Source organism: Solea solea, chromosome 12 (genome assembly GCF_958295425.1).
Source record: "Solea solea chromosome 12, fSolSol10.1, whole genome shotgun sequence".
Classification (NCBI taxonomy): Eukaryota; Metazoa; Chordata; class Actinopteri; order Pleuronectiformes; family Soleidae; genus Solea; species Solea solea.
This window is the reverse complement of record NC_081145.1, coordinates 26,408,036-26,434,926: the sequence shown is the minus strand read 5'-3', so window position 1 is coordinate 26,434,926 and position 26,891 is coordinate 26,408,036. Positions and strand designations below refer to the sequence as shown.

Genomic DNA, 26,891 nt, shown 5'->3' with positions numbered 1-26,891 from the left:
TTGTAAAGTACAAAAAAAAAAAACATCTTTATTTACAAAACAGACCACTGCCCCGGCCCCACAAACTCCTACCATCCAGTGACTACTGAGGAATGCTATGTCTGTGGCTGAGGTTGGGAATTTTCAGGACTGAGGAACAACACCCAGTTCAACGCTTTAGTCTTCTTCCACCCACTTATTTTAGTCTGAGTTCAGCAGTCGTCTTAATGCCACAGTGCAGCGACACTGCATCTGTGGCCCCGAGGACTGGACTCACTCAGAGGTCGGCCGCCTTTACGGTTCCCCCGTGTGCCCAACAAGCTTTTTACTGTTCCTCGACACAAGCCGAGGAACAGTAAAATAAAAAAATGAGACTTGCTATACCCTCTTGTGACTGTGGTCATGACATCACGACAACTCATTCTAATCAATACACTTTAAAAAAAAAAAAATATCACAACATACAAAAAACACATTTTTGATGAAATCAAAGATTATGCAATCACACTTTTACCTTTAAATAAAATGCACTTGCTTGCAGGTGAGGTGATGGCAGATGGATTATTCAAGTGTGCGAGTTCTGTGGGCACAGCCGCGTGTGCCGTCCACAGCTGTGTCGCACGTCTGTTAGCACAGCTGTGACGAAATCTTAACGAATTGTTAAAAAAAGATCTTCTCTGAGCTGCTGCTGTTGACAGCGGCCGCATGGAGGTGTAAAAAACACAGTAATTAAGTAATTTTATTTTTTTAAAGGAAGGGGGGAGAGTTTGTCTGTGCCTTCGGCCTGAGGCCACATTTAGAAGGCGTAGCGAGTGCGAATGTCCTCTAGCTTCTTGGAGACCTCGGGTGGCGTCCTGTCCAGCTCTTCTGCCAAGCTCTTCTGCTTGTGAGGGTCCATGCTGTTGAACTGCTCGCACAGATCTCCATCTATCACATTCTGAGAGAGAGAGAGAGACCAGAGCATGAAAATGAGGTGATGAAAGACTCAAGAGGATCAGTGTAGATAGGAATGGAAAGAATGGACTTTGTTTACATCAGGGTTAACATCAAATTCAAGGACTGAAAGTGCTGACAGGGTAACTTGTAAGAGTGTCCACTTTCATTGATTTGCAGCACACTCTGAGTGTCCTTGATATCGTGGTTCAAAGTCAGTCTTTGTAATCGTCTTTGGTGAGACAGAGACCTTGGAATTTTCATTTCCCAGGCATCACGTAATTTGCGCTCTCTTGCTCATCGTTGTGCACGGAATCTCACGTCAGCGGTGGAGACAGACAGTGGACACTGTCGACAACACCACTAGTAATTATGACTCTGTGTAGGTCTAGTCTACGTACATCAAGCAATGCTGGGCATGAACCAGTAGGTGGTTCATGGTTCAATGGTTGTTACCAGTAGGTAACAACCATTTCATCTAATAATGTAGGCATCTTTTTAAATTTCCGTATGAACCCCCATCACATCTTTAAGTAAACACACACACACGAGAGCAGACCAACAAATACCAACCTTGACTGGGAAGTAATAGGATCTGAAGCTGAGGTGGTCTCTGCCACACAGTGGAGGGAACTCCGAGCGCATGTGCATCTCTAAATGCTGGAAAAAGTCGTGATCCTGGAGAGAAAGAAGACGAATATATATATAAAATGAGAAAATGACGGGGGGGAAAAACAATCACCAGATTTTTTTTGGGGGGGTTAATGAAGCGGCATTTAATTTAATTTAATTTAATTTAATTTAATTTAATTTAATTTAATTTAATTTAATTTAATTTAACACATTTTGTTCTCATGAGGCTTTTCACAGGTTAACACTGTCTTTTGAAGTCCAGGTTAAGCCTCAGTTTTAGCGTTAGGGTAAAGGTTAAAAGTAGGGGTGAGTCATTTAGTAGTGACAACAGTGAAATTTTGAGTCTGGTGTGGGGACTGCATTATGTGTCTGTGAAGGGGCCTTCCATGCATGATACTGTTATCGGAGGTCAGTGCAGATTTAGTGACCTTCACAACAGATTGCTGGACCTTCAGAGCAACACATGACTCTCATGACTTCTCTTCTTTTTACACTTAAGTTACCAACTGAGTTATCATGACATAAAACCAAAGATCATAGACTAAACTGAAGTCTAAAATAGATTGTGGTTATATATCGCACTATTCATTTCTCCTTTCACAACTTATCGGTCGTCTACACACACACGTGTCTTACCTCGTGTGATGTGAATGGAACTAAAATGCCAATGCCTCCAGACAGTGTGGTGTAGACCAGGGACTCTGAGCCTCCGGGAATCAGAGTGGTTTTCTGGAGAGACAGCACCGTCTCACCAACGTGATAGTTCACTATCACCTCAGCCTGGGGAGGTAGGGACAGAGAGAGGGGGAGAGAGTGAGTCATGAGTTTGACAAGAATGTTTACAATCATAAATATTTCAACTTTAAAAAAAAAAAAAAAAAAGAAGGGTCAAAAATACCCACATAGTTATTATCTAGTTAATGAGAAACTGGAAATCACTGCTTCTTGTTTTTCATGATTGCCTCAAGTTATTTCTGAGAGTATAATAAAAGCGTAGATGGATGTGCCACAGGGTGGACTCTGTGTGGCACAGGTCCACTGACCTGGGATTTATGGTTCTGATTAGCGGAGTTATAGTCTCGGAACAACAGAGACAACAAACCAGGTGTGCAACATTCGGAGTGTATATTATGACCGTGCTCGTGTCAATTTCAGTTTTCCCTTTAGAATAAATTGGCAACATTTGTTTGTTTTGCATTTGTCGATTAATAAGTAATTCATCCGAAACTGTTGAAAAATGTTGATCCGTGTTTCCCAAAACCTCAAAACGATGATCTCAAATTTTCAAACGGAAAAAACTCAAAGAAACCAGAACATTTTCACATATGAGAAGCTGCAAAAACTTAAAACATTGTAGCAATTGTCTCTTCAATTTCCACTTATGTCTACACAGTATATATATAAAAAATAATGTATAAAATACATATTAAATACAGGAAACGGGTCATTAAATTATTGAAAAAATTACGATTTTAGAGACAGCATCACAAAAGTTGGGTTATTTGTTAATAGATAACAGACTAATGCCAATTATAAGAAATTAGCAAATATTGGTCCAACCCATTATTCACTCTTACTCCAAAATATGTATTTAATTAATAATCAATTCAATGCTGCAGCTCTACAGCTACTAATTCAGATTCCAGTCATTTGAATGAAAAATGGTACTAGACCCGTTCAAGACGAGAGAGCAGTATACTCGGGTCAAGACACAGCTTAGAGGAAATTGGTCCACATGGCCACATCTAATCCAATAACCATCAAATAAAAACAGGAAAAAAAGGCAGCGTTGGGTAGCATTTAACCCTCGGTCTCAGTAAACTGTATATAGGACAAACCCATGAGACCAAATTAGGTCCGTGTCCCACATATAAGTGACTCCTGTGCACTCGGAACAAAGTGTCCTCTCATACATGGGCTAAAAAAAGAATGGTCATAAAGACATAAAATGAAGACCCGAACATTCACATGAGACAAAGTCATTGGTTTGGCCTTTTCCCCTTTTATGACCTCTCTGCCAATAACTGTGTGTTTCTCTCGATACTTGATCCTGAAAACAGTGCAATATTCCTTTGGCTATATTTAAAGGTAGAAGGTTTGGATATACATCTTGTTTGTACTTTGTAGTTTTTATAGAGTTGAATCTCCACTGTTGCCTCGCCTATTTTAGCATGTTTATTTTTGTATCTCTCTCTGTGTCTTGTTCTAGTTTTCTCCGTCTTTCAAATTACTGACTGGGGAGGGTTTGCACAAGAATTCCACTGTTCCTGGACGGTCGGTTCATGCACAAATAGCGAACATCTTGAATCGTCGCACGCACACACACGTTTGACATTCATGACTTGAGGGGACATTGCATTGAGTTACATTCATTTCCTGGAGACTTACTCTAAACTTAACCACAATTACTACTGGCCTAATCCTAACCCTGACCCTAACCTCAATCTTGAAATATATCTTCACCTTAAAATGTAGTTATTAACGTTATGTGGACCTGCTTTTTGTCCCTATAATGTGACTGTGTAAACATGTTTAGGTCCCCACAACAGCACCATCCGAACCTCGGCCATAACTGGTCAATGCTCCAAAAACGGTGGTTCCGTGTGGATGAAAAGCTGTGTACTCCAGGCGATTTTATTGTCTTTTATCTTGTTTGATTTTCCTCTTTTGGAGAGGATTTTTTTTTTTAATCTCATCTGGTCACACATTTGCAGCTACTTCTGATCCCGCTGAGAAAATTGAGGCTTATTCTGTCTTGATTAATGTTGCATCGGGGAAGGGAAGGACTCCCCCGGTGTCAAACACTTACGCCTGGAAGGAGTGTGACCACAGAGAAACTAAATAGTTATTTTGGCCACAGCAATTAAAGGTTATGTCTGCAGGGATGAAGAAGGGGAGGAGGAAATCCAACACTTAAAAAGTAACTAAACCCCACTCGGAGTGGATACGCAGCCCTCGTATTTCTGGCGGATTTCGCTCACTCACCGATAAATCCCTGCCCAGTCAGCTTCAGAACAAGTGTTTAGTTCCTCTTTAAAATCTTATGTGCTGTCCAACACAACAGTAGTAATTACACCTTTGTCCTGGAGGAAAGCTGTCAATTACAGAGTGTAAGCCAGCTAATTATAAAGACAAAAAGGCTTTAACAATGTTAAATAGAGCTGGTATCACCAGTGAGATCCGGATTTCAGCCATAAAAGGTCTTGATACTATTTAATATATATTATATTATATTATAAGTCAGTGAGGGACATTTTAGTTGCAAATCTAGATTCTACTTGGACAGATCCCACCAAAAATGATGTATGTGTAAATGTGTATGAGGCAACAGGATTAATTGGTGAATTTGGAAAGAAAATATAGTTTAAATCCAAGCGCTGCCTGCTAGGTACATTTCTCCTCGTGTGGATTTACGTAAATGTTTGACCTTAATTACTCTTTTGCTAAATTGTATTCATTTTGACTTCTTCCACGGAACACATGGCGCATCAGTTGGGGACACGGGGACAGTCTGTCTACCAGCTCTCTGAGACAGACTGATGGGCATTCATGGTCTTATCAAATACATTAATCAAATAAATGTGGAATGCATCTAATTTAATGTAGGACGCCCTTCAGCCGAGCCAATAATGAGTTATTGACTTCAAATAGCCGGATGTGAATGCACATACATACATGTCTTTCTCCAATTCTGAGAAACCCAGAGGCATAATCCTCTTTAACCCCAATCCAACTCGATAATAACTATAATCCTGCCACTAAAACCAGGTCTTAACCTTAAAAGGACCCTGAAGGTGTCAAAATGTCCTCACAATAATGTTTTTTTAGCCTAAAATCTGTCATCTGCACCATGAAGAGACACATGCTTGGATGGGGACAAATCCAGGCGTCCACACCCACATCTAAAAACAGACACATCAGTGTGTGTTAAGGCAGAAATCCTGGACAAACACATTGTCATAAAGTCAACTAAATTATGGGGACTTTCCCACTCAATCTGCTACCTAAACAGTTTCTGACCAGGCTTCAAACGTGGGAGAAGTGATGCTGTGTGCGAGTTGCATTTGTGAGGAGGTTCAACCTGTGGTCGACGCTGGTGTTGTGCAGTTTGTGCGAGTGCATGTGTGTTGTGTCTGCGGTTCGAGGTCCGAGCAGTGGAAAAGGCTACTCTATCAGAAGTCTGTCACTGACATTGCTTTAAACTGTGTGACCTGAGCTCAGCGGTGTCGAAACACACAAACCTCAAAGCCTGAGGCTGCTTTGATAATCACTTGAACTCACTAATTCAGAGCCCCTCAATTTTTGCACATTCTATTATAGATCTAACTTCTAGAGGCAAAATTCCAATCAGTGCCCAAAGCTGTGATGACAATCTGGAAAGGTTTTCACAAACGACCTTTAATGTCAACTAGGGTTTGAGATGGGTCAATTTGTATGTTTGTAGTGGGTTAGCTTTAATTTGTGTAACTGGGATCAATTTACTCCTCGATAAGAGGAAATGAAGGAGGTCAAATTTCAGAAAAAAGGAAGCAGCAGACGTGCAAATCCCATTTTCTGAGGATGATTGGACAAGGCGGTAAGATTTCATTTAACCCCAAAGAAAATGATGTCAGGGACCACATCCTCAAGTATCAGTCCGAGTAGGGCTGAAGTAATTACATTTTTCTGATTTTTCATCTTCTTAAATGGGAATATTTTCTGGTTTCTTTGATCCATATAACAAATAATCGTTAAAACTGAATATTTTCGTTTTGTGGACAAAAATGAGACATTTGACAACGCCATCATGTGTGAGAGACACCGGTCAAACATTTTCACAACGTTTTTCAACATTTTATGGACCAAACGAAAACAATCGAGAGATTAATCAACTATGAAAGTAATCATGAGCTGCAGCCCTAAGTCCGACACAATCACTTTACACCTTTCAAACTACAGCTCCGAGCTCTTCTCAGCAGCAGTTGCTTCAGAGAAAACAACTTTGAGTTAAAAGCACATTAAAAACATACGCATCCTTCAGAGAGCAGAAGCCTAGGCACAAATTAACATCTGACCGACACCATATGGGTGTGACATCAGCATCATGATGGGCTTTCTCAGTGGGGACTGGTCTGAACTGACAGAAATCCTTGTAGGGACTTACCCAACACCTGCTGCCAAACAGGCTTCCACAAACCACTATATTAACAAGCTAAATATTATAATTAATAAGAGAGATTTTGACTTTTGAAGAAGTGGCAGAAGACGACACATCCCACTGGCAAAGAGGGGACAATGTGACGCTATTGCAGTGAACTTTTCTAGAGCTGCAACAAATAATCACTTATTAATCCAGTACAATAATCTGCAACTATTTTGATTCTGATCTTTCGGCTCCTTAGATGTGAATATTTTCTTTGACAGTTTCATGGATCCCGATAACAAAAAAACAAAAAATATTCTGACTGTTGGACCAATTGTTCAATAATACTGTTGTATACTGCTGTAGCTATAAATATTTCTGGGACAACTGAAAAGTCGTTCATACTTTCATATACCACAACTCTACCTGCTGCCATGACCATTGAAATAGAAAAATAAACACTTTAATTCATTCATTCAATCAGGTCTAATAGACTTGGAGCAAAAAAAAAAAAAAAAAAAAAAAGAGTGAGAAATAAAAAGTAAACTGTGTTAACCTTCTGTGATGCTCCATTCAGGAGGCCTCTGTCCCATAAAGCTTTGTTGCCGGTGGGATCTTCATCCACATCATCGCTGGTGTTGGGGGGAAGACGCACCTGTGAAAGATCAAATAAAAAAAAAAATGAGGTGATGCATTTCCTCTTCTCTCGTTCGTCCCATAGGATTGGAAGTTTAATTGTGTGAGAAAGTTGTGCAAGGAAACAGCTTTATGCTTTAATGTTTTCAATATGCTTTGCAGTTGAGTGAGTCTCCCAACATCTGACGTTTCACTTTCCTAAATGTGAATTCTTTTTGGGAAACAACGAGCAACCATTTTTAACATTTCTGACATTTTGTGGACCAACAGATTAATCATGAAAATAACATGCAGATTAACACAGCCTTTCAGACTTCAGTTTGAGCCACAGATCAAGATTAAATGCTGTTGCCACATTCAGTACACTTATAATCAGCAACAACAGGCTTTTAACATGTTACCAGACAATAAGAGAGATAAAGGCATTAATAAGTCAACACTTTAATTGTGCTGTAGTGCAGTGATGTCAGACTTTGGTCTTTCAAAACATCTATAGAAAATATTATATTATTGACATATTTAGAAACTGTCGGATGAAGCTTATTTATTCATGATAATTTACAAAACTGTTGGGAAAAGATGTTTTTATCTATTCTCAAACTCTAAAACTTGAGGATTTCAAGGATTCAATGACTCTTCTGTGTACTCACAATGCTAATGTTGCCAAACTTGTCAGCAGACGCCATGGTGTCGTAGTCGAGGAGGCAGGCGGTCGTCACCCAGCGAGGATACGTGTCATCCGCAAAGATGATGAGCTGGTTCTCGTTGCGCCGGTAACGGATCCAGAACAGACTCTCCTGGACGTCGGTCACGATGACGCGCTGGCCTATGGTGTGGATGCCAGTGACCAGGGTGGGCACGTGCTATGGTAGGAGAAGAAAGATGGGATTAGAATACACCTGTATCTGATATCAGCCAATAAATTGTTTTCTGCACTGAGATAATTTCACCAACTTCATTGTTCATGGTTTCATTATTTCAAATTCAAAAAGATATTTAGTTTGTCCCTTGTGGGCTATTGTAAAATAATCATTTTTTTCCCTTTAAGTTCATCAATAGTGAAATCATTTTACACACTGGTCCATTGAGTCTTTTGCTTACAGAACAGTGAACAGCAGCAAAAGCATCGCTCTGGCAAGAAGGTTATGAATGGATGGAGGTAAAGGCCGTGTAATGTTATTGTTTGGACGCTGTGTAGACGTCATTTTCCTATTTCTACAGTGAACAATCTAGTCTTGATTTTCCCTTGCATGGCTTCTTTTAAATATGGACAAACATTGAAAATTTACAAGGCAGAGTGAGCATATTGGTAATATGTCAAGTTCAAGTTCATGTGTGTGTCTCATCACTGACAAATCAACATCTGCCCTGACAATGCAAACATTTATATCTTTAATTCAGCTGTGACAGTGTAAAATGGAGGATGGGACTTGAGTGACTGCGGATGTGGCAAGATTCTCTCTTCCTATGTAAGCGACTTATTTGAAGCCAACTCCACAAAAAGCCTCGCTCGTGCAATTTTAAAACTAAAAAACGTTGATGGTGTTCAGTAGCGTTAGGAGTGTACAAAGACAAAACCAGGATTATTTCAAAATAAAAATGCACTGTTCGTGCAACAACATAAAAGCTACAATTTTTTTATGCAACAAAATGAAATATGATTTTAGCTATTGTTTTCATTTAAGGTACACATGGACACTTTTCTTGTGTGGCCCTGTTACACTAAAGCTACATAAACAGTTCAGAACAAGAGGCAAAATATGTTGTGTTTAGGCCAGAACTTACTTTTTTTACATGTTATAATTGTATTTTCAGTGTCAACCTAAAGGCATAAACACATTATTCTCAGCAGCTCGGCCGCGCCTTACCTTGTTTTCGCACTTGCGGAGCAGCTTCTTTTTTCCCATGTCGTAGATTCTCAGTAGTTTTCCAATTCCCACCAGGACTCGTCCCTGAAATGGAGCAATGGCCAGAGGCACGTCTTCCACTGGGGTCTGCCAGACAAAACAAAAGACAGTCAATATCCACAGCTAATCAGGTTAGTGTCAGACAGGTTAAAAGCAGATTTTAGACTAATGCACAGCTTTGGAGAAAGGCTCCTTTATAAAAAAAAAAAAAGGGGTCCAGAAAAACATGGCCTAAGACCTTTGTGGCATTATTTTACATACTGGCCAACATGTGAGTCCATAAATCTTTCTATGCAGCAGTGCTAACATGTGGTCCCATATCTACATGGTCTGTTGGGATCTATCTGCAATTTAAGGGTCAATTTCCACCACCGTAAACCAGTTTGATTGACTGTGAACCAGCTGAATCAACAATTACACTTTAAATTGTTGCCTGTTTTTCGTGATCGTTGGCCCATCTACTGTTGAGCTGGAAACATTATTCCACTTTGGCGAATGTCAAGTTTCTATTGTATCAGCAAGTTAATTCCAAATTAACATAATATTCATTTATCAACAGAGCCACTGGTGTCTGCTGAAAGCATTGCTTATCAAGAAATTAGACAAATTAATAAATTGTCATTAAATAAGTCTAATAAACGGGGATAAATTAACCACTAGATTTACACGTCGCACAGGCCAAACACAAGGCATGAATTGGCCTTTATGGCTATTTGCAAAACCACTTTGGAGGCCCAGTCCACATCACTAAGTGGAGTAGAGTTGCTACTGTGAGTCCCGGGCTCTCCGCTCACTCCGCTAGTCTACAGAGTCAATATTTGAAAAGCTCCGGGGGCTGAGACAGCTGTGGTAATGCCAAGGAATTAGAGGCCTAAACACGAGAGATTACTTCCAACTATTTTTACCAAACACAGTAATATAGTAATAGTAGTAATATAATCACAGTCCATATTCATGGGCTGTAACAAAAACAGGCAAATTGAAGTCCATTCCTTATTTATTACCGTATGTCTTCAAACTTCAAAGGACTACCACTTATTGCGAAGACATTTAGTTCTAATTCCCTCTATTTGATATTTTTTAACATGAAACCCCATTTGCCCTCTGCCCAGGGCAAATCGACACACACCACACCCACAAACCAGAGACACTGTCATGGAGAGAAAATTGGTCACAGAGTTTACTGTGATTCTGAATATTAAGGTTTTACTTTCACCTCAAACAAGTATGTCGATCATGTTTTGTGCTCTGTGACCAACTTGTCTTTTTCTACTGTTCTTTTCCTCACCATTTTGACAATAAGTCGACCAATATGGGTTTTCTATGGCCAATGATGATGTCGATTTTTTTAGAAATCAGAGCAGCTGATGGCTGACAAAAATTAAAAATAACGTTTTAGTGGCTTGGCAACATTTATCAAGTTCCTGAGAACAAAAGTGGCACATATCGACACAACAGTTGAATTGGTCTACCTATAATTCTGACAGCAACATATACATACAGTACCACTCCCTTCTAATAACACATGAGGCCTGGTTCATACCAGACACTGGAAAGAATGTGCAAGTAAAACAGACTCATCCAAAACATCAGATCTGGTTAAGTGGTTGGGAAATTCCTCTAATGTGAAAATAGGTGGCCCGACACCAGAATGCAGTCCTGACACTCATGACTCACTTCCCCCCTCTTAATCCACATCAGGTAATGTGTGCATGTGGGCTGAGTCACCCTGATGACCTCCGCCCTGGTCGAGTGTCTGGGGGAATGCCTTTAAGGGCTTGGCCTTAGGGGCCAAAATTATCTGTGTCTGGCGTGATTTAAACTTTGCCTCCTCTATTGAAACTAGAGCATGGATACCACAACCTGAGCCCATCCCAGACCTGATGGGTGGAGCCACAAATGATTGTTGGGGTCAATCAACTTGGGCAGTTTCAAGTTAAGCATAGTGAGTAAAATAGGGTGAAATCAAAAGGGTTTTTAAAAACAGCTTTACTAAAATACTGTGTAAACATTTAATGAATAGAAACTCATAAATTATAAGACCTGGTGTTTCAGAGTAGAGCCGGTTTACAATTTACGACGGCACAAGATAGTGAAAGCATCCACAGTGGATGTTATCCTTTCCTCCACAACTCAAAATAAACCACAATGGTTGGATTATGCAAGTAGTTATCAGCGATTACAGTTGAACAAGAAGTGCTTGTTGTTAATAAGTGTGTTTATTATACTGGTTGCTTCCTCCTGGATGTAACAATAACTTCCGTTGTATGCTGTAGCCATAACTAATGGTAACAACCACCTGCAACGCGCTCCATGTACACGTCATCTTACTCAAACTGTGGCGCCGGCAAAAAATACAGGGCGCCTGTCAAGTTCAGCTTGGGCACTCTAACGCACTCTAATGTAAACTATCAAGCCACCAAGTCAAATCCGTATCTTAGCACCCATATCCAATGGTAACTAGGGCTGCCAAGATTAGTCGACTAGTCACGATAACGCCGACTATCAAATTCGTCGGAGACGAAAAAGTTGAGTGAACTATCATCTTAATTGTCTTTATTTTTAGTTAGCACATACCTTAAACACTTCAAGCTGGAAGCTAATGATGGTTATATAAGTACAGCTGCATGCTGGTGCGATAAGCTGCAATTTACGTTTATCCGATTAGTCGACTAATCGCAAAATAATCGGTGACTAAGTATAAATTGACTGGTAAGTATTTGCAGGTGGCTGACATCAGGGCAGTAATGTCTTTAATGAGGTTATAATCAGGCAAATGTAAATTATTCCAGCCTCAACCAAAACCACTACTATGGACTCTGGATGTACAGGCCAAGACAAAAAGATCAGCAGCCGTGTTTATACCTGCACAATAAATAAGGAAAGGAGGACAGGGAAGACAGGAAGGAAGATATGATGGATGAGCGCCAGTCAAATCTACCTTGTGCACAAACTCCAGCTTCTCTCCACCACTGGTGAGCCTGTAGGTGTAGATAAAGCCACCGGAAACTGATCTGGGGTTGAGAATCATGTCTCTGGCAACGCCGACCAGAACATACCAATCATCTCCTGTGTTTGGAAATCGACACACGGCAACACTGGAAAATATAAAGCACACGGAAATGGTTAGAAATGGGCTCTCGTGAATTTTTTGGCAAAGAAATAAAAGAAAAAATATGAAAAATAACCTGATTTCTTTACACTTAAACACTCTTTTCCTTTGCAGTTTTGACCCCCTTTTCTCCTCTAATGAAAGAAAATGCCCTCTTTCCTGCTCACCTGAACGCAGCTTCATTCTGCTCCAGCTGCACCTGGTCCAGAGTTGAACCCTGAATGGGGTTGACCAGTCGCACGATTGAGGCCCACTGTCCGGCTCCAGCTTTTGGGGAGCCAAAGATGGCTTCTGGGAGATTCTCGTTGAGGAAGGCGGCGGCCATTTCAGCAGCCAGTTCTCTTTCATCCTCACCGGCAGCCTCCACCATCTCCTGCGGAGCCAAGAGCAACACAGACATTTTTTTTTTCATAACTAATTATCAGTAAACTTGATTAGAGGTTGAAACCGGAGTTACTTTACAAAATTTCCTGTTGGGTTTCTACACTAAATTATTGATGCCAAATCTTCAGTTTAGCTTAATCTACCAATTACAAAATGTATTATTTGTATTTTTGATCAAGCTCTTGACTTATTTAGTCAATGACTTGGTTAAGTTTACAGTCAGCCATACATTGCTCTGTGATGTACATTTCAAGAATACAATTTTGCAGCTTTAATCCCACTGACATAAGGTTCTCAAACTATCACACTAGTCTTCAGCTTTTAGGTGCTGAGCCCTATTTTAAAAACAATTACCACAAACGAATTACCCTTGACACTTGACCTTGATGCAGTAGACTAAAAACAACATTGCATATGGACTTTGCATATGCAACCGATGCACTTGTTTATTTGAACTGAAAGGAGTGTGAACTGAATGACTGGATCGAACACTACAAGTGTAAAAGGAGAGAAAAAAAGCAAACTTTTTAAAAACAAACCACTTGTGTTATTTCAATTTTTCTTCTCCAAACATTTAACCTGTGAACCTTTGTTCGTTCTGTGACTAAAGAACTGTCAAGTTGACATTCCTCTCTCCTTACTCCTCATTGCTTTGTCTTGCACAATCGTACATTTCAACAATGACACAACTTAAAAATGTCACTGAAATATCCCAAAACACTCAAAATAAATCAAAAAAACACTTCACATCTTCACGGCTGGCTGTGAAGTTGTTCAAGTGCTGGTCCGTAAACTGGCCCTTGGCCAAAACCAAACTGCTGAGCACTGCTCTGACCATCATGACGCTGCACTCCATACCTCAGCCATCTGTTGCTTTCGCTGAGCTTTCGTCGCCTCCGTGTAAGCATTGTGGTCTGTCTCGATCAAAATTAGGTTATTGGTCTCGGGGTGAATTACAAATTTCCTGGGAGTGCACTGCAGGGGAAAGGCCACCTGGTTGAAGACGGCGCCCAACTTCTCCAAAGCCAAGATTCTGCAAGACGAAAAAAGGGTAGGAAAAATGAAGAGGAGGCAAGGAAGGTTGAGATGGTCACAAATCATCTGAGTAAATGAGACACAAAAATCTACATTCAAAAGCACTGCTAAATGAATTCACATTACTTGTTTGTGTCTGTGGCAACATGCAAATTGCCTAATTTTAACAGTTAAACAAGCACAAGGGAAGCCTGACAGCTTCATATAGCAGCTGCTGCTGTTCCCTTCATAATGTAGCTTCAATTACAATTCCTGGGTGCAGCTTATTTTTTTTATCTTCCCTCTCACTCTGCATGTGTGTGAGAGAGAGGGAGAGTAAGGACAGGGGAGACAAACCTAGGCCATACAATGTGGGGCCGTAGGGACCGCAGACTGTTTGGGTAATTACTTAGAAATCCAAAATAGAGGTTCTGCACTGAAGCTTTATGTTTTCTCTACTGAGCATTTCTCTCTCTGTCCCACCACTGACAACTACAGTGTTTAAATTATCAAGACAAATCTACTGTGTTGAAAGAGTGTGTCCATACCTCAGTGTGTTGGTGGAAATGGCTACTATACCCTCTGGGCACTGCTCAGAGGCAAAGCCAGAAGCATATTCCAGAGTCTCATATGATAGAGGAGTCAGGTGGAAGCGAGACTGATACGAGTAGCTCAACCAAGAGCGACTGGACATCGCCAGAACCTGAGGAAAGAGGGAATATTTTACAATTTTGCTGTATCACGTGGTGATTTCGTCCGTCAAACAACAAAAAATCTAATGTTTTACGTTAAAATGCCACAAAAAACAAATCAAACATTGAGTCACATACTGCTTCTTGGCCCTGCATCCTGACTCTGAAGAGTTTGACAGGCCGTGATCCGAGGTAACGTGTTCTTGTATCCGACAGGTCGCCGGTTACTGGGTCCAAAACGGTCCTCAACAGCACACCGTTCTGAGACACACACACACACACACACATCCTTCCATGTCATGATCAAATTGTTATATTACAAGAAACATACACTGGATTATGGGTAATTGTTCGGTTGAAATGGTGGGGCATCATAAGGGTTTTGCTGATATTCTTAGGCTGGGGCCAGAATACGTAGTGTTTAACACTTCTGCTGTGCAGCTGTCATTATGTTTTACATAGGGTTTACCTTTGAAAATTACCATAAAATTAACTTTCATACAATCTGAATTCTCATATCTACTTAACTAAATGCATCTTGCAAACATTTCACTATCAACATTTGATTTAAAAAGAGAGAATGATTCAGAAAGGTCAAATGCTATAGTGCTTTTACTTTGAAATGGGTACAGATGTTGAAAGATTATTTTCACTCTTCATTTTCCTGTGAAACATCCTGGTTAACAGATGTGCTGCTACTACACACTAACATGTCAAGTATGGCTTTTACATTTACACATGTACTGCAGACATGACTGAACGAGAGAGGAATACCTGAAGCCCGATGTTGAGGTAGAGGAAACCGATGGTTCCCTTTTCTCCGAGTTCGTCTTGCTTCTCGACCCCTCCCATCTCTACGATACACAAACTCTCTGGTTGGGCTGGTAGAGCCTGCATACTCAGGGGCTGCAGGCAGTCCTGAGAATTAAAATAAAAACATTCGCCAGTTTAATCCTACAGAACATGCAGAAAAATGAACATGTTATATTCCTTTTAAACAGAAAATGACACACATTAATAAACTGAATTTGTCAAAGTCAGTCTAACACACAGATAATGGGACTCAAAATGACTACTGCATGTATACATTAGGTCGCACCAGAGTTGAACTCGGGCTGACCTGAGCTGGTCTGCACATGCACCACAGCTCCCGCCCTCAAACTTAAAGCCTGAAATAGCAGTGGACGCCGTCATACACAAAACATAAGACAACCACAACAAAAACATGGCAAAATCCAGGCTAGTAAATTTGATAGACTGCATGCTTTACTATCTTAAATATTTAAATATCATGACTGGTAACAAGATTCAAGACAACTGGCAACTAGCTAAACCAAGAGCTGAAAGGGGGATTACTGCCACCTAGTGTACAAGAGGACGACGCACTTCAGTCAATAAATCGATTCCCCACTAGTGCTTGTGTAGTGGGGACAGGAAAGAATCACTTCCAAGCTTAACCTCAAAAAGTAAAATCTTAAATAATCAAAGTCATGTTTTCAAAACAAGGGCACTCAAAGAATCCAGAAGACTTTCTACATCTGTTTAGAACTTCACCTGCTTATAGCTTTTACCATCTTGCATAAACATGACAAAATTCAGACTAACAAATAGCAGCCTAATCTGTAATCTGGATCTGAATCTTAGTCTGATCCTGCATACACATAACAAATTTCATTCAAATCCAATGACTTTTCATGAGATTACTTTTTTACAATTTCGCCCATTATAAAAAATACAGATTTCTTGAAAATGTGTTAATTTGTGATGTAACATGTTGTTAGATTCTTTACCAAAGTCTAATGAGAATATGTTTGGGTGATTACCTAGCAAAGCCCAGAAAAAATCTGATTGATTGTTCAATAACATGTAGAATGAAGTTGCTAACAGAAGGATTATAATCCTGGGGCCATTGTTCCTTATATATCTCACCATTTACGTCACTGTCACAATCGAGAGGCATCTTGCTTTTCAAACTGCTTTCAGCGTCTCTGTTAATGACTCACGAGTCACAGAGGAGCTCTGTATGTCTCTTACATCAAAGCATTGTGATCCGTCTCATGACTCATTTCGAAAGGAACCCAATACATGGCTAGTGGCTGCAGGGTGGATGTGATTCCTTTACTTTTAATCAATTTCATAAGCTCAGTATTAAATTAACAATCAAATTGTTCTCCATATTGACAGAACTCCAACATGTTTTTGCATGGGATGTGGACTTCCATGAGGGTTTGGTTGTTTATAATAGTTGACGGGTAAAAATACAGAAGACCCGCCGAGGGTGATTATTATTTTGGTCCTGCCTAAGCCGTTAACAAACATTACTCATTATGTAAAGAGCACAAAGTCCTGTCTAATTAAATTCCTGTGATAATGACTAAAAAAGGGATCAAATCTTATTTTGCTTGTGTCTCTACAAAACGTGGTTTTGGCTAGAGGTGGTTTTCAAGGTCCAGTTTCCTCTCAAGGAGCATTTCTTGAGAGGAACTGAATATACTACCAATACATGTTTGTACAGGTGTATAATGTGCCTTGAATTAAAATCTGCTTGTTTTTTTCGTAGCCTATGCGTTTTAAGTAATTTAGGCAAGATCCTTGCTTCAGTCAGCCATCTTCAGCACCCACAATGTTTCTACAGTAACCTGAAGGGACAAACCAGCCAGAGCATTTGTTTCCAAAGCTTTCAATGCAGCAGATGAACAGCCTCGTCCACAAAAGCCAACAGACAAGGAGGAGGCATTGGCAGACAGAGTGAGGGAGTGGATGAGAGATTTATTACATTATTTCCGTATTTGCAGGCTTTTTTATTCAGTGGACCTTTAAAGTCTAAAGATGAAAGTTTAAAGATTAGATTTATGTCCAACATCTGACACCAAAAAAGTGATTAAAATGGTATTTCAGTTAATAGATGCAATTCCCCTCAACACTTGGTTTAAGTAAAAAAGAGAGTGGACGGTATACTTGGATGTGTCGTGTTTCTTTTTGCATATGTGTGCATGTGTGTATATATATTTATTATATCTTATATTCACAAACTCATACCGATGGATCCAGGGAGATGATTCGGACAGTGTTATCGACCAGTCCAACAGCCAGGAATCGGGAGCGTTGCTCGCCGGGAGGGACGTTGGCCAGGCTCATGCAAACCACATCTGCAGACATCTCCTTGCGTTCCGTGTACTCGTTCAGCTGGCCAGACTAGAGAATGGAAGCAGACAGAGTAAGCACTTACCTATCACACACGTGTTGTATGATTTAAAGTCAATAACAGTTTGTAATCATCTTTCTTACCGGGTCCATTTCAAAGTAGACCAGCTCCCCTCCAGTGAGGGCGATGACCACCTGCCGCTGGTTCACAGCACAGCGGACGATGGTCTTTTTACCCGGAGTCTTCCACTCGTTAACACGCTTGTCTGCACGGATGTGACGGATGCCGTCTGGGTAAACCTGAGTAATGAAACAGAAGAGGAAAATCACAGGAGAAATAAATATGAAAAGTGATCAACAACTGTTCACACCTAGCGTTTAAAAAATGCACCCTGATGCATCTCCAGTAACCACACAGGCACAATGATGACTGTATATCTCACTCACCTGCACCAAGGCGTCTTCCCCCAGCAACGAGCAGGAAAGAGTGGGTGTTGTTCCCAGGAACCCGGAATCCGTCACTTCTTCTACAGTCTCGCCGATGGACAGGACCAGAGTGGCGTTGACGAAAGACACAATGATATAGGCATCAAACTCGTCTGATGAGGAAGGGAAGAGAAAAAAACAAACACATGGATATATTGATACTGATGATAAGAAACTGGTTACAGGTTTGCGTCCAGCAGATCTTTTTCCTGCTTGGCTTGTCTCAACAACATGTCACGCTTTGTACAAGAATAGACTGTGGGTGTGGGAGAAACACAGATCATAAGGGGGTGACATCTAGCTCCCTAGCACCCAGTAGGGGCTGGCTTTTCTGGTACTATTCCTAATGGAAATGCAAAAAAACACCATGGCTCAACCAACACACTGAATTTCTGCCCTTTGAATATTTCCACCACAGAAGAATAAAGAAGTAAGCAAGGCTATAGTGGTGTGTACGTTTTCACAGTTAAAAGAAAAAGCTAGATATGATTGAGCTGTAAGTTAACACACAGCCTTGCTTGAATACAACCACTATGTGGATTTGATCCTTTCCTGAGGGGGAGAAATAAAGAAAACACAGAGTTTAAGACCTAAAAACATTTTCCCCCAAGGCCTGAACAGGATGACATGACATGTTGACATGATGACTCATGTTTTGAGAAGTGGACCACAAAGACAGGAAATTTAACAGCTTTGTCTTCTGCAGCGGTGTCATGCCAAACATAGTTACAGTAGCTAAGCTCCCTTTGAACATGGTGACATTGATGAAGATCAGTTACCTTAATTACCCGAAAATGTGCAAAAAACAGACAGCACATGTGAGAAGTGATGGGAGCCCTTCCTCTAATACTTGTAGAGACACTGAATTATTGCCCAACCCTAACCTGAGGAACGTTCCATAATCCTGAAATTCACAAAAGCAACGACTCATTGGCAAAAATGTGTTGATTGACAGGGAGATTCTCAGACTGACTTATAGGGGCTGTAGCTCAGCTCCTGTTAAGGATTTGGGATGAGCTGAAACTTGTGGCAACTTAGTTGGGTTGAAACTTTACCTGCAGTTAAGTCTGCAGCTAGTTGACATATCCGACAGAAATCCCCTTAATACTGTCATTTGTTAAGGGATGTCAGTTGACTGACCTCGTCGCAAAGAATGAGGGGAAAAGACTGTTTCGCTGACTGATAAACGAACACAAAAAACAACAGCCTTTAGAAATTGGTTGTTTATCTGAATGTTTGTAAATTCAAAAGCAGGGACACTTGCCGATTCACTAATTGTTCAAATCAAATGTGGTGACAAGCTGGCAGGATTTTAAATGTATTATAAGTCAGGGGAAAAATAAGTTCACATAAAGGAAAGTATGTTGTTACCTTCCACGTGTCTGCGTACTGTCCACACAGCGTTGGGGTTACCGGGCAGCTCGGACACAGCCATCTCTGAAACCTGTCAGAGAAGGAGAAGGCCAGAAAAGAGGAAGAGAGGATTTAATGTTTTATCATTAATTGCATATTTTATCATTGTATATGGGCTACAACTGATGATTATAGATGCCATTTGGTGTTCAGAATATCAAAAAACCTTAAAAAAAATGTTGATCAGTGTTTCTCAAACCTGGAAATGATGATTTTCTCAAATGTCTTTTGTCTACAAACTAGAGCTGAAACGATTAATCGAAGAATCAATTATTAATCGATTGCTAAATTAATTGACAACTATTTTGATAATCGAATAATTGGTTTGAAGCTTTTTTCATGATTAAAACAAGACTTCCGATTGTTTATGCTTCTTAAATGTGAATATTTTCTTCATTTCTTTGCTCTGGATAACAAAGAAATTGTTAAAAGTCAATCATTTGGTTTGTGGACAAAACAAGACATTTGAGAACATCATCATTTCCAGGTTTGACAAACACCGATCAGCATTTTTTAAGGTTTTCTGATATTCTGAACACCAAACGATTAATCGAAAAAATAATCGACAGATTAATAGATTATGAAAATAATCGTTAGTTGCAGCTCCACTAAAAACCAAACGCTAATTTTAAATATAGCAAAGAACCCAGAAAATATTCATATTTAACAAACTGAAAAACCAGAATGCTTGTTTTAATTATTGAAAAAAACACTAGATTTAAACTCAATTGTTGCAGCCCTACATCAAATGGTGATGATGAAATAATGATGAAAATAATCTACTGTTGAATAAACATGAGAAAGTACAGTGTTTGTGCTGGGATCAGAGAGAATTTTAGAATCTTCAGCTTTTATTCAGAGAAGAGACATGAAAAATCTCATCACTTCACAGCCAGAGAACAAGAGTGTGACTGTCCTTGCCCTTGTATCCATGCTAAAAAATGTGAGCGTGTGTGTATTTACCTCCAGTCCATGACGAAGGACCCTTAGTGTAGACCTGGGTCCTCGACCACAGGCCACGTACAGCTGAGGTGTGTCCTCGTTGGCCAGATCAGCAATCTATCAAAAACAGAACAGGCCGTGAGTCGGAGCTGCTGGAAACGGAAAGTTTAAGAGCGACTTCATGTTCTAAAGACCAAAAACGGACACACTCACCTGACAGGACATGATGGGGGATAAGTTCTCCTGTTCATCCACCAGCACTAAATTTTTGAGTGGGCGGGGCTGGAAGAAGAAGGTGTCTCCTTCCTCCAGTGGCATCGCAGATGAGAACTCAGGCTCCTCATCGTCGTCACCCAGGTGAGCGATCTGGTAAAGGTAGCTGTGGGAAAGAAGTCACGTTCTTTTAGAGGACATACAGATGACAGCCTCCCAACAATTGCAACTGGTGGAACAGACTGAAAACTTACTGGTTTCCAAACTCTGAAGACACAAACAGGAAGCCAGTCTTCAGAACACACATGGCTGTTGCTACGGGGATCGTGTCAAAGTACTTCATCCTGATTTCTGTGACCTATGACACAATTGAGACTTTTTAGTTATAGTTGGACTGTAGTGATGAAGTGTTTTGATTTATGGCACATTTCCACCGGCTCTACTCGCCCCGCCTTGCCACGTAAGTATCGTTTCCACTGGCATAGTAGCTGGTACCAGGTACTATTTTTAGTACCTGCTCCGGCGAGGTTCCAAAAGCGTGCTGAGTAGGCACGAGGCTGAGGCGAGTAGAGCCGGTGGAAATACAGCATTATAGACAATTAGTTAATTAACAAATCATTAAAAAGAGTCAGTTTTCCATGTATGCTCACCATTTCTTCATCTGTTTCTAGGGTAACCTTGAAGATATCTCCCTGCTCAGTCTGAGCCAGGAAAAAGAACATGGTCTTGGTCTTGTGTGTGGCTGAGCAGACAAATATCATGCCCCGCTCCGGGTCATCTAGGTCATTCTGCAGGGTAGGACAAATGAAATCAAGTGCCATACATTAACATTTTATGATTCATAGGAATATCTCATAAAGGAGGAACTATAAGGAAGTACAAAGTTTTTTGTGTTTTTTTGTTTTTTTCAATGATACAACTTCTGTTTCAAGGACTCACCCTGCGTCGCGGGATGGGACAGCGAATGTCTGGCTGGTCTCCAAAGTTCTTGTAGGTGATGTAGTTTTCGGAGCAGATCAGGACACCACTGGGCCCGTCTGAGCCACCCGGAACTGAACACAGAGGAGCATTTTGTGAGGTGTGTGTTACTTTTTAGAAATAATGATTGTTAGAGTGAAGAAAGCTATGGCTAAGAGTAGCTTTTCCTGTCCTGAACTATTCTGGCTCACATCCAGACTGATGATTTCAATTTAAACCATACTGCCTTTGTCCAAACTAGATGTTTTAGCTCCATATTCATGTTAACACACCTGACAACATATCACAATGAACACTTCACCCGACAGGCTTCAAACTTCACAGGTGAATTACTTAGGGTACCGGTGTGTGCAGTACTGACTGAATAAGAAATGCAAACAATATCGGTAAAAAAAAACAAAAAAAAAACCAGAGTCGATAGAAATTCAAGGATGTGATATTGGCATGGTGGATACAAAAATGTGGTATCAAGCCATCCCTAGGTGAGGCTTAGTTAAACTCGTGCTCAGATCAGAGTTGAGTCTTTCTCCAGTGATGGTCAGAGAAGAGACATGTGAGACTCATCATATCTGGTCATCAACCCTTTGACGCATCTAAACTGATCCAGAACTCAAAAATTCCACATTTTAGAGCAGATATTTAACCGATGTCTTTAAACCACCTGTGACTAAATGCTCACCTGTGATGAGGAAATTCCCATGCTCTTCCAAAGCCTCACTGTATTTGCGGACCACGTGATTTAGGCCAAGATCCAGCTCGTAGAAGGTGAGAGTCTGTTGTGTGTTGGCGGCAGCTTCTCCTGTTGGGTCATTGTCAGCTTCCTGGAAACAGCAAACACAAAAGTCAGAAGGATTAGAGGCTGACAAAAGGAGGACGATTATTTAAAAGATAATTATTATGTAGTACTTGTGATATTCAAAATTTCTGTGTGCTTAGATCAGAGGTTATAAATCTTTCTCCAGAATTAGTCAGAGAAGAGACATGACAATCTCATCACATCTCCAGCAGTCTGCGTTCTCTTCAACTCATAACTGTGAATTCTCATGACCTCACCTCATAGTCCATTTCTAAGCAGGCGAACATGGGATTCTCAAAGCCAACGTCGACTCCGACCACGTGGTAAACCAGTGTGTTTGCTTTATGGGCCTCCAGTGGGGAGGAGATGGTCAGTCTCGCTGCTGCGTCTCTGTTCAGAATGTAAACCAGCTTCTGTTTCTCGATCGCTCCTAGACACGACAAGAACACACATCCAACATGTTTCATTATATTACAGTTAAAACAGTGCCTCTCTAACCTCATGGACTTTTCCTTCAGGATTAAACGCATATACAAAATAACGACAGAATACTATTAAACTATTAACACTCAATTATACTGTGAGGTGCATTGACCGTGTTATTCAAACAATACAAAATCCTCCGCTCTATTGAGCCACACCTGTTTTCTAATGGGGTAAACTGTTTGTTAGATACAAATACCTCTTAAGATATATATTTATTTTTTATAATAATTCGTACCTATCATAACAGCTCTGCCTTTTGGATCGACAGCCAGGAACTGTCCGGGAACGATGCGCCGACAACCGCTCTTTCCAAATGTTTCCTGGTGGATCTTCTCAAACATGTTCTTTGATGGATGATATTCCAGGATGACAATGCGACCACTGTCACTTCCTACAACTATGTAATCTACAAACACACACAAGAACATAAGCACATCATTCAAAGACTATATCTGTAACAAAAATATACTTTTACCTTTTGATTAAGCAGTTGAACAAAATGTTACTCACAAAAATAAAAGTCAATCGAGTTTTTAGCCTTACATATATTGTTAAGATCAACAATTTCAGCGAAAAAACATTTTGTATTATTTGTTTACATACCTTTGGTTCCACCGGTGAGCCTGAACGCCATCAGAGACCTTACGATGCCAAACACTTCTACTGTGAGCAGAGTGTGCACCTTTCCTGTGTTGGCATCTGGACGCAGAAGTTCCAAGATCTTTCCCCTGGAAACAACAATCTCCTGCATCTTGGTTCCTATCAAAACAGAAACAACTAATTTATGCATTCTGACGTTTTATGTATCAGATATTAGGGATAAATATAGTCAAAGACAGACAGACAAAAAAACAAGGAAAGAGCCAACTCACCTGAGAAGTTTCCATGGATGGCATGGGTGATGCCAGTGGCTCGCTGTAGTGTGATGTTGTAGAGAAACATGGCTCTTTCTGTGGCTTCCCTACAATGTCTTTAAAGGGCAGCAAACGGTGTGCTTAGCCCGGCTTAATACTGTAATGAAAGAAGGAGAAAACAGACTTATTGGCAATCAAATATGTCAACAGAAACTCACATTGCAAAGTCTAAGCATACTCCTGATTAAGACAAGAAAGGATTTATCTGACAACTGAAGACCACGCTGTGAGTCTGGAATAATGTCCACTACTATTATAAGGTCAGATATTTGAGACCGTCAAATTCTACTCTATATTGCCCAACCGCCATGGATTAAAAGTGAGCAATGAACTCTGACAGCTTGAAGCTGACATTGACGATGTTCGTTTCTGCAGAAACTTGTCCTGCCAACACAGCAGAGTTGTACGACACCCAGAAAGAGGACTTGGGATAAACAGTGGTATAGAAAGACATGGATAATACAAGATGGTGTCTGTTCAGTCTCATCTCACAACACCGCTACTTCAAAAACAATCAGCAGATGTTGACTGTGGTGTGCTTAATGTGTGCTACTGACTGCACGCTCTCACTCATATTAAAAATTCTTATTCTGTATTTTTGTCCCGCTGAACATCTTTATTGGCCATGCCGACTGTACCGAACTAGTGATGACTGGTGCAGACGCTGTCAAACTGTGAATCATGGGGTTAAATAAAAAAAAAAATCTTAGTGTGTCCCCAGATTAAGCCTTTCACCTAACTCTTGTAAATACACATATTCCGTGTATTTATTAATATGCATTGCCCATGCCAAATGACCAAACTATGTGAAACTACAGATACAGTGGCACAATTTAAGTATATTTTAGAGTTCAAAAGAAAGGTACACATTCAGCTGATGCTAAGAACTGGTTAATCAGTGGCTGAAACAGTTGATGAATGCAACTAGAGCTAACATTTTTCATGATTAAAACAAGAGTTCTGATGGTTTTAGCTTAATATGAATATTTTTGTTTCTTTGCTCCATATCACAAAGAAATCAATAAAACTGAATAATAATTTTGGTTTGTGGACAAAACAAGACATTTGGGGACATCATCATTTCCAGGTTTGACAAACACTGATCAACATTGAACATTTTCTGACATTTTATGGACCAAAGAGAGGAGCAAACATTGCTTTTCTACACTAATAAGCACCGAATACATCCATACAAAACAAGTTAGCAGAGTATTATAATTTATGCAGAACCACAAAACGTTTGTTTACATGCTTACGCACGTTAGCAATGCTAACCTTAGCTAGCCGATGATACTAAACCGTTAGCGTAGCAAGTAGCAAATTAACTTTTAGAGTGACTTTTCTTGTTTGAGTCCACTTTTCTCCACATGTTTTCATAAACCGGAAACATCCGTTGTGTTCATGTGTTGCAAAACAACTATGAACACGTTTAGCTTGGAAGATCCGTAGGCTAACTCGTACTCAGCGGCTGAAGGGGAGTCCATTCATACGAGGCGCCACTTTTGTACCGGGCGCATCGTCCCCGTTTTCTTGCTATATTACCTCACAGATTAAACACGTTCACACACATATGCTGTTAGTTTGATGACGGACAACCTGTAGAATCGTATGATGTGATATTTACCGGCGTGATAATTGAGATGATTCTGATTTCAGGTTGATAAACTTTCATTAATACAAAACAGCCGGAAAGCCAACGGAGAACCGCCGTTCGTGGGTCCTACGTCGGTCAAAGATGACGCCACGAGAGGCGGCCCCACACAGTGCCTGGTAGAAATGTTATGATTATACATCTGTTGATTTTATTGACACAAATACTTTTACACGTAAATGCAAATCTGGCAGTAGCATATCTGCATTTATTGTTTTTCAAAAGGCTTTGAAGACAGTTGGTATCGTCTCTTTTTTTAACATTTTAACATAATCCCTGCATTTCTGTTCTTTTTAAAAATATTTTTTTCATTTTTTGTTATATGTCTGTATACGCTTTCTTATATCCCTTTACTGGTTTCTATGTTGTTGCACATGACTTCATGCAACAAAAGGTAGAAATCAAATATGCCGCAGTGTCAAATTAAGTCCAGCAGAGATCGCCAAAGACCGTTAAAACGCAAGTGTAGTGGCTTTGAGCCCGAGGAATCCCCAGATAAGAAAAAAAAATAACGTCATGATCAAACATTTTTTATCTATAGTACCAATCATAAATCATTGAAGCATTTTTTTATTATTAACCCATTGTTGTTGAATAAATAATTATTAAAACAAAACAAAAACAAAAAAAACGTACTTTTCGAATGGGCAGCAGACTTTAATTTTGTAACTGACGTCATGATTTCTTAATTAGCAGCTAGCTTCAAAACGGAAGTGGAAGTGCTGACCGTAGATTTCACATTAAAACGTCAATGACAACATTGCATTTAATATATTATTATAGATATGTAAAATAAATGTTTCTGGTCTATAGGCATTGTGCATACCTTCTTCTTCTTCGTCTTCTTCTCATTAGCCTATTATTATTATTATTAGTATTATTATTATTATTATTACATTATGTTGCTGTTAAAATTGTACAGTATTCTGTTTTACCAGATGCAAATTGACTACAAGCCAACTCTGCCACAATTACTTATAATGGGCCCTTTGCAGAGCAGAGATTTTACATGTTTTTGCAGGAAAAGCGTTTGAAATTTAGAATTCATTGAACCAGAATGGATTTGTAGAGTTGTGCTGAATATATCTAATGTTTTTCACTGCACATTATTTACATTTACATTTAGTTAGTACCTCACCCACAAGTGTTCCATTTTTTTTTTTTTTTCTTATTTTATAATCTGATGTTTTACTACTATAAATGTGTAGGGCCGACCCAAGCCTTTATAGGGCCCAAAGCTGAATTTTATTTATTTACACTTCAGGGAGGAGATTCCAGGGATTTGGGAATCTCACAGAAACCTGCATGATTTAATGTGACTTCAGAATATAAACACACATGGAGGCGTATTGTCAGAGTCATCAGTTAATAGTGGATGAAGTTGTGGCTGAGAAGACAGAATCAACTTGACATCTGTTTCCCGGTCAACTCGCTCTCATTGGTTAATCTGGGGTTG

General features: G+C 40.0%; 1 protein-coding gene across 1 annotated transcript; it reads right to left on the bottom strand.

The window, feature by feature from the left end:
* sf3b3 (splicing factor 3b, subunit 3) lies at positions 1-25,512 on the bottom strand. The gene is made up of 27 exons (XM_058645328.1): positions 25,409-25,512; positions 23,743-23,881; positions 23,474-23,629; positions 23,106-23,276; positions 22,642-22,814; positions 22,268-22,409; positions 21,550-21,662; positions 21,261-21,398; positions 20,865-20,968; positions 20,611-20,776; positions 20,419-20,514; positions 19,414-19,486; positions 18,004-18,155; positions 17,701-17,856; positions 17,452-17,607; positions 15,187-15,330; positions 14,551-14,673; positions 14,269-14,423; positions 13,565-13,739; positions 12,490-12,695; positions 12,152-12,308; positions 9,172-9,297; positions 7,954-8,166; positions 7,224-7,322; positions 2,182-2,325; positions 1,486-1,590; positions 1-916 (listed from the first exon to the last, which is right to left on the bottom strand). The coding sequence occupies exons 2-27, from the start codon at positions 23,810-23,812 to the stop codon at positions 776-778; spliced, it is 3,654 nt and encodes a 1,217-aa protein (XP_058501311.1). The 5' UTR covers positions 23,813-23,881; positions 25,409-25,512; the 3' UTR covers positions 1-775.
* Positions 25,513-26,891: the final 1,379 nt, after the last annotated feature.